This window comes from Sinohyriopsis cumingii, chromosome 7, assembly GCF_028554795.1.
Source record: "Sinohyriopsis cumingii isolate HCF-2022 chromosome 7, ASM2855479v2, whole genome shotgun sequence".
In the NCBI taxonomy this organism is placed as follows: Eukaryota; Metazoa; Mollusca; class Bivalvia; order Unionida; family Unionidae; genus Sinohyriopsis; species Sinohyriopsis cumingii.
This window is the reverse complement of record NC_142967.1, coordinates 122,130,462-122,139,764: the sequence shown is the minus strand read 5'-3', so window position 1 is coordinate 122,139,764 and position 9,303 is coordinate 122,130,462. Positions and strand designations below refer to the sequence as shown.

General features: G+C 35.6%; 1 protein-coding gene across 1 annotated transcript; it reads right to left on the bottom strand.

Annotated features, from left to right (window-relative positions):
• Positions 1–225: 225 nt before the first annotated feature.
• Positions 226–7,668, bottom strand: LOC149796050 (out at first protein-like). Its single transcript, XM_089965971.1, has 4 exons — positions 7,347–7,668; positions 5,111–5,251; positions 2,773–2,959; positions 226–1,110 (listed from the first exon to the last, which is right to left on the bottom strand). The coding sequence occupies exons 1-4, from the start codon at positions 7,572–7,574 to the stop codon at positions 833–835; spliced, it is 834 nt and encodes a 277-aa protein (XP_089822097.1). The 5' UTR covers positions 7,575–7,668; the 3' UTR covers positions 226–832.
• Between the last annotated feature and the right edge of the window lie 1,635 nt (positions 7,669–9,303).

Genomic DNA, 9,303 nt, shown 5'->3' with positions numbered 1-9,303 from the left:
ATCATCCCACTGCCTGTAGTGGATCCTGACCATTGCATTCTGAGAAGCTGATTAGCATGATTATACAAAACCCGTTGGCACGGAAATCTGGCTGGCATATGTACAATGCAGATGACCTAATTAAATTTTCAGCTCATTGCAAATAAGTATAAATATTTTCTAAGACATTTTACAATGCTGAGACTGTTTTTAAAACCTTGTTAGCATGACTAATGCAAAAAAAAATTTGAGACAGACACCCGAGATTTAATAGGCATATTCTGTTTTTATATGTAAGTGCCCTGATCAGGCTTTCAGGCCATATAAGAAATTTTTCAAAGTTTACACATTTTATAACTTTTTCAATGCGAAGCTTTTTTTGCTGTAATAAATCTTGCTAGCATAATTAAAAACACTTTAAGTGACCAATGAAATTTCACATATATTTACATGCAGATGCAGATGACCTTATTCCAGGCCACTTCAGCAGGTTATTGAATTTTTTAAAACATTTTACAGCTTTTGTTTAAAACAATTTTTTTTAGCATGATTAAAGAAGTCCACTTAACACAGACAAATGAAACCTGGTATGCACTTCTGTATACAAAAATAGATGTACTGATCTGATTTCCATGTATTTGTAATGCAATTAGAAATGTTTTTAATTATTGCAGTGTTTTGGATGTTCAGTCATCAAGTCTGCAGTGGGTGCAGACACATTTTACAACCACAGATCTTTTTGCCCTTGGGTCACACCTTCCCTGAAAAAGCTGGCTGTGTAAACTTTTATCATCAGCTCATCTTTAGGTGACCATTACATTAAGTAGATTTTCTGCCACAGGCTTACTGGTATCTATACATCATCCCATAAGCAATATATTTTCTGTAGTGCTACATGCTCAAAATTAATGCAGCGTTTACAAGTCTTAATGCCACATCTATAATTGACAATTTTCCCTGTCGAATCACGTCCATGGCAGTACTTGAGTCCACAGGGGTACCACCCTACACAGATTTGATATGGACATGCACATGGTTTGCTGGGATCTGTAGTGTCTTTGCATCGATTGTACTTGGCTGGGGGCAGTTTCTTTGCTCTAGATATCCATGTGTTACCGTCTTTTCCAGAAGCTGCAATAATAATAATAAGAGTGACAGATTTCAACTGTACAATGAGTCCTCCAAATTCATAAAAAGAAACTAAAGCTCAACCATTTAAAGAAAAGCCAGCATCCTGTCTCTCAATTCTAATAAATTCTGTTAAGCAGTTTTGAGATAAGTTGTACAAGTGTTTTTCTAATATTAGTGACTGCAAGATACAACACACTTAAGAGTTAAGTGATTAATATGAAATGAGAACATTACACTGTACCAGCCATGCTAGTAAATACTTTGATACTGAAAGATGCACAACTACATTATAGTTATTAGATGTTTTTATCTGTCAGAATCTAGTGTTCTTTTATTCTTCATGTCTATGGGGACTATATACACTGATTTGTGTGTATGAATGCAAACTAAAGAATCTTCAGAAATATAAGTGTAATCGTGTATCTGTCAAGTAAACTTGCTATGAAAGATTAGATGCTTGTGAAATCTGAATGAAGGATAAATAATGTACTTTACATCATACTGTTCATTAACTAGGTCGAATACAACTCTCAAGGGCCATAGGTAGCTGAGTTGCCTTGGTCTGATAAACCTGACAAGGGCCATAGGTAGCTGAGTTGCCTTGGTCTGATAAACCTGACAAAGGCCATAGGTGGCTGAGTTGCCTTGGTCTGATAAAACTAACAAGGGCCATAGGTGGCTGAGTTGCCTTGGTCTGATAAAACTGACAAGGGCCATAGGTGGCTGAGTTGCCTAGGTCTGATACAACTCTTGTAGGTGGCTGAATTGCCTAGGTTTGATACAACTCATAGGTGGCTGAGTTGCCTTGGTCTGATACAACTCTCATAGGTGGCTGGGTTGCCTTGGTCTGATACAACTCTCATAGGTGGCTGGGTTGCCTTGGTCTGATAAAACTGACAAGGGGCATAGGTGGCTGAGTTGCCTAGGTCTGATACAATTCTCGTAGGTGGCTGAGTTGCCTAGGTCTGATACAACTCTCATAGTGGCTGAGTTGCCTAAGTGTTCACCTTTACAGATCACTCGCATGTCACTTTGTCCATGGGTTTGAGTCTTGGCTCTGCTAGCAAGGTTGTGTGAGAAAGCTTGCTAAAAAAAAATCCTGTGGATGAGTGGTTCCTTGCAGGGTGTTTCCAGGTTCTTAAAATATACTGGCCACCACATGTAGCCTATCATGTGCTGATAAATGGAGGAAAAAAATACAAATGCAATCTGAATCTCTCTCTCCACTGGACAATCAAAACAGAAAATTATTTATCTAATAATCTTTATTATCTTTACCAGCTTTCATCACTTCTTGCCTATCACCAATAATATAATGCAGCTAAGAAATTTAAAATGATAATACCACTCACCATTTTTGGGCATCAAACTGGTTATATCATCCAAAAGAAAAGCAAAGTGACTTGCTTACATAGAGCTAGATGTCAACATTGTCTGACATATTGAAAAACATTTATTGGAAGGTAACTATTTTTGTCATTCATTCTGAATTTCATGCAGAACATAAAAATGAAATGAAGACCTTAATTTTACTTTTCAAATACTGTATATTCGTTCTTTAATAAATGTTCTGATTTTCAGGTCTAGAAACCTTGCCCATCAAGAACAGTGGTCTAAAAAAAAAAAAAAAAAAAATTACAGAGGCCTAAGAAATCCACTTACTTCGGGCAATTATATTCAGGTCTGATTCCTTCGTGTAGGTTGATTCAGGTGCCTCCTTGCAGATGTTGTAAATATGTGGACTTAGAGTCTGCACTGATTCTGTAGCTGATAAATCCAATTCCAAGTCCATGATGTGAGTCTCTAGACCTTTTTCCTCCTCTGGTATTCGGATAGCAGTTGGATTTTTCTAAATGAAAATATACTGTATATGTATTTTTTAGTACCCTTTAAATTTTTTGTACACAATCCAGTTATCAAAATAATTATTATTTAAATGTATCAAAATTTTTCATGCATATCACTTTGTATTTTTCTAACAAATCCATCGAATTATCGGACATAAAATTTCTACTAAGATTTATGTTTGCAAAAAAGATTGAAAATACCATATTGCCATTTTGTTTTTACACAAATTAATAATTGTTGGTGAGAAAATACAATGACTGATGAATAAGCATGGGTGCCCACAGCATGGGTCACATGACCCCCCAACCATACCGTATATTATATATATATATATATATTCTGACAAGTTTTATCATGCAAATGAAGCTGAAAATGTGTCACAAGATTCAGTTCAAAATGCTTAGTAAATATCAGCTTTAGTTTCAGACTGCTTACTATACTAACTCTCCTAGACGTGACTGACTGCCCCCCCCCCCTTGCAAAAAATCCTGTGGGCACCCATGTGCATAAGCGCAATTATTGTCATTACAATATCTACTGGTATTTATGGACAAAGGACTTCGCATATTATCATAATTAGTTCTCCTTATTAAGTCGGTCACCATGTGCATTTTAAAACAAGTTCGGAAGCCTTTTGATGTTTTCTTATTCAACAAAAATTACATCTCAGTACATGCTAATCTGAAGGACCACAGACCCTTGGTCAACTAGTCTTATTGTTTCATTATAGTCACACAAGCATAAAATATAAAAACCTTGTCATTTTCCATTGTAAGTTTGAAAGTCACAGACTCCGTTAAATCAATTCATATATATACATATATTATCTATTAAGTGCTTGTTCTGTTTTGACTTTGATATAATTAACATTTTATTTCAAATCTATTCTACTATAATCCCCACTATTATCTTCATTGGTGAGTTTGAATAACAAGTACTGCGTATGATCACTTGTCGTTATAACATCTGATGTATGGACAATGGCTTCAATAGCACAATGACAGATTTTCATTTCCCTAAAAAGAACCTCATTTCCCTACTGGCAGCCTCACTGACTTGACCTCTTCTGTCCATTCTTGCCCTCAATCTGGTTTCAATTGGATCACTAAAGCGCTAATTATGTTTAATTACTGTGTAAATAACACTGCATTGCCATGTGGTTGTTGTGATAACGTACAACGTAATTAAAACCAGAATGACTTCTTGATTTAGCGGTGTTAATTGATAATGGAATATAGTTGTGTCCTAATACATGAGGATTATCACAATTGTCGGGTAACTGAAAATAATTTTTTTTCTCTTTGCAAAAGCTACAAATAAAACCACCCTGAACAAATGTGGTCTTGTTGCACTTACTTTCTTGCAATGTGAACTCGTATCATTGCGTACAATTTACCAGTAAATAATACTGACAACTAATACATGTTCAAACCATCTTAATTTGCCAACATTACAAAACATAACAGCCACATATGCTCTAAATGCAGACGTGCTTGCACACTGAGACATAATCCTCTCTCATTCACTAATAACAACAAAAATCTTGGGAGCAGAATGAGACAGAAAAAATATGTTTACTATGTACGTTTGTACTGTTAGGTTGTAGAGTGGCACGTGTTCTGTAGATGGTCAATACCTCCAAATTATAGTTATTTTACATATAATTTTTCGCACATTGAAATTAATAATTATTTTTTCATATACGAAAAATTGCATGTAATACGCTAAAGAATGTTTTTTTATCTTGAAAATTTAAGCATAATTTGGTAAAATTACTAACACAGATCACTTCTTTGTAATGAAGCTAGGAGAATGGTCTCATAAAATTAACAACCCATACAAGATCCAGCGTTTTTAAATTCTGAATATGTGATATGAATTAATTTTGTCAATATGTGTAACTACTTTATACACAGCTACATGATATCTTCAGCAAATCTAAAAAGAAGTTCATCACAGATTTTCTAAGAAACTAAAAAACTTTTGAATGTCCTTCTCTACAGTAAATGAAGTCTTAAGAATGGTGTAGTAGCTGGCTGATTAATGTGGCTGACTTGTGTTTTAATTCTACAGACATAATGTCTGGTACACCATATGGTGTCTCTAGACATGAAAATGGCCTCAGCATGATATAATGTCGCTTCAGTCTCACCTGTCTTAACTTGGACATTGCATCTGAAGAGATGAATTCATTCTTGCCAAAACGAATCACAAAGCAGAGCATCTGAGGCTTGGCAAGGACAACTCCACGTTCCTCCTCCCAAGGAACATAAGCACGAAATATCTGAATATCCTGAAATTGACACAAAATAATGTCTATATTGATGTAATAAATGCCAGTATTCATATAATGAATGCATGGAGATACTCTCAGCTGGAACTTAATTTGCAGAAAGAAAATGTGACAGCATTTGCTGGTGTACTCAAGTTATCATGTGTGCACAGGGCTTTATGGTATATGTAAGACTGAACAGAGGTGTACTAAATAATTAATTAGTCATGGTAATAGTTATTAATGAGTGAATAATCCATTTATAATACCTTGCTAACTGTGAGGAAAACAAATTGTACCCTTAGGTACATTTTTTGAGGTGACATCTGAGACTTCATTTGGGTGTAAAGGCACCAGCCCTGGAAGTCATCAGGATGTACAACCAGGGATCGCTCTGGGCTTCACCAATGTCACAAACTGCAATTTTTTTCCTTTATTGGCGACAAAATATACTATCTGGCAATTTTTTTGGCGACAACATTTTTGACTGTTAAAAGCTGTATATATAGTCTTGGGTCGATGAGCGACTAGGGCTTTTATTAGGTGCCAGGCACTCAACGTTAGCGTGTCCTTTGTGCACTGATTGATCACTCACTTGTGAGCTCACTCATGACAAACATGCACTTGGGTCACATTTTCCCTCCTGGTCTCTAAGTGTAAATGTCTCCTGTCATTTAACATAGTTATGCCTGCAGTGAAAAAATAATCAGTACTGTACATCGTGTCTTGAGAAATAACTAAAAACATTAATCAATACATGACAGATATTCACATATGATATATAGATTTAAAAGCATATGAAAGTTCATCCTCTTGTTTTAAAATGAACACCATACAATAATGGTTGTCTATTACTACATATTCCCTTTATTTTATTCTTCCATAGTGGTACATGTACTAGCTAGTCCTACAATGTAAGACCTCAATGCTGATATTTATGTTTTGGGCATTTAGGTCTTACTAAGTAACTGCGCTGTGTAGCATGATTTGATGTTGACTAACATCATAATCAAAGTCAAATTTTCAGAAATATCTTACACAACTGGCAGCCAATAAATGTTGGCCTACATTTCAGTAGGCTGGACTGCAATGGAAGCTTGGAATGCTGAAATTGGGTTAAGTTGAAGTATACTTTTCTCACTAAACGAATAAAAAATATATTAGTATTGAAGAAAGTGTTTAGATAGCTTCGTTTTGTTCAAGATTCTTATCCTTTTAACTGATTTCGGTATTCCCAGCTTCCATCGCATTCCAGCCAAGTGAAATGTAGGCCAATGGAACTTGAAAACATGTCGATTTGCTTGTGTGGGATACTGAATTTAGTAGGAAATAGACATTGGAGTAAGTCAAGTCTGACTAATACATTACAACTTTAATTTGTTGAAAAGTGCCAACAAGGGCTGCCAAGTGTGCAAGATATTCCTAAAAATCCGACTTATCGTTCTGATGTTAAATGACATCGAACATGATATACAGTGCCATTATTTGGGCAATAAGACGTAGATGCCCAAAACATAAATATCAGTGTCGAGGTCTTACATTGTTGGACTATGGTATTAGTGTGACTGACCTAGTAGGTTAGCCCCAGTGGGATTAGAACCCACCAGATTCTCCCCCTCACCAACTCCTGGTCACATAAAGAACGAAACAAAACGAAGATTTTAAGAAACTATCCTGGTCAGTCGCAACTAAGGAAAGTGAGGGCACAGGATCTACTTCCACCTGATGGAAGAAAGACTTTGTGACCGTAATGGTGACAATAAAGGTTAATTGGCTGGATTTGGTTCATGCGATGGTTATTCGAGTTATGCTTTGGTACGTTACTAGCTTTTTCAGTCTTCTTGTGATTCTGAAACGATAAAAGATGCGTGACAAAAGTCGAATCGAGGAGATGGCTGGGGTCACGCATGCACTGCTTGTGGTAATTTACATTACCGATAGGGTGATTTCGCTTTGTCCAGATTTCATCGTACTTTATTGATAAAACGTCTGACTCCTGCGTAAAGCCAAGACTGAAAAATGAATTCCTATATCCAGGCAGTGGAAGAAGGCAAACATTGTTTTATTTACCATCTCATCATAAAGCATGCACAAAACTTGTATAATTTTTAATTACCGATTTAAAGTCAATAAACTGTGTAATAAGGACACCGTCTTGTTGGAAGAACTCAAGGGTAACTGTGTCCGATGCGATGTCTGCATCTACCTTTTGCTTTATCACGTCTCCCCCTTTGTCCCGCATGTTCACCACTAACTGCCCACTAATTGTATGTATTGTGCTAACAAAATAATATGCTGACATACAAAGAAAAAACGAGAGGAGAGATTCAGTTATTTTAACCATTCTGGATTTCCATTAAAGATGACATTTCACAAAAAATCCAGTAGTCTTCTACCTCTTGTCATCCATTTTGGATCACACTAAGAGTTCGGCAAAGTTTTACACCGACGCAGACCCAAATCAACTGGTGGGTATAAAGTGCGGCAAAAACTCTTTTTCGTGGAAAAGACTTCACTCTGCGAAATGAAATGCACCCAATCAATAATTCTATTTCATAAATAAAATTGTTTTGTTTAGGAACTCATTTTACACAGAATTTGTATTTGTTTTTTTTTTTTTAATATAAAGTGTCATAAATATGGTCTTTTTCGCGAAAAGGACCCACTATCTTTTTACTGGCAGTATCAATCAATATTTCTATTTCACATATTGTAGATGGTACATCTCTAGTATTAACGAAGTAATGGGATTAGTATTAACGAAGTAATGGGATCAATTGGAAAAAAGGACGTCAGGAATCAGCAGTTCTTTATTAAAATGAAACAACACTACACTAGATATAGAAGAAGAAAAAAAATGCACACAACTCACTTAAGATATGCAATAAAAATGTTATATTTAATTAGAGCTAACCAACTTCACACAAATCTATAATTTCCATATTTTACAATTAAATGCCAAATAAATTAACACTAATGGAAAATTTCTTAAAATTAAATATCACAAACTAATACCAAAGTCATTTTCAATCAAAGTATTTTCTTAAATGTTAGTAGTATTAGGGGACACCCTAGCCTCAAAGGATATTTATATGCTAAGCTTTATGCGGGATTGTACCCTGAGGACAATGGAAATTTAACATGGAGTGAATGAGGAATTGAACATAGTGAAAAGGATTGGGCCACTATAGCGACAATGGAAATCCCAATCAAAAAGGTCGTGGGAGTAGTAAGGTGGGATAGATTAGCGTCAATGGGAATTAGCATTACAGAGACCCCTGGGACAGATTAGCGTCAAGGGAAATTTAACATGGAGAAAAATCGTGGGTCAGATTAGCGTCAAGGGAAATTAACATGGAGAAAAATCGTGGGACGGTTTAGCGTCAAAGGAATTTAAACAGGGTGGGACTTTATAGCGTCAAGGGAAATTGAATATGGGATTTTTTTTTTTTTTTTAAAGTTTTTTTAAATTTAAATTTAAATTTAAATTTATAAAAAGGGTAGGCAATGGAAAGGCTATCTCTTTTCGAGAAATATGGCTGGCCCTGAAAAGGGCCTATGGGTTTTCTTCTTCTTCTTCTTCTTCTTCTTCTGCTTCTAATTTCTTCTTTTTCTCCACCAAGTTCTTATTTTATCTCCTACACTCTTTCTCTTCTTCTCTTTCTTTTTTTTCTCCTGCTCTTCTTTCTTCTTCTCTTCCTCCTCTTCTTTCTTCCTCTCATTTTCTTCTTCTTTTTCAATTTTTTCGTTCCATTTGCTTATTCTTATTCTTTCCTCTTCATCCTCCTTCTCCTCCTTTATCTCTTTCATGACACCACTAATCTTGTCCTTTACCTTTTTTAAGTTATTAATTTCCATCTTTACACGATGGGGACTATAGGAATAATGGTCTTCAACGAGTCTTATTAACATCTGTTCCATCATTCCTAAGTTGTCTAAAACGTCTTGCAATGTTTGTATTTTGTCCATTTGGTTAGAAGCCATCTTCTTTGTAGAATGGTTTGAACGACGAATACTGTGGGTTCTTATAGTGAAAGCGCGGACGTGAAGGAAAACATCCCCCTACTTTTCCC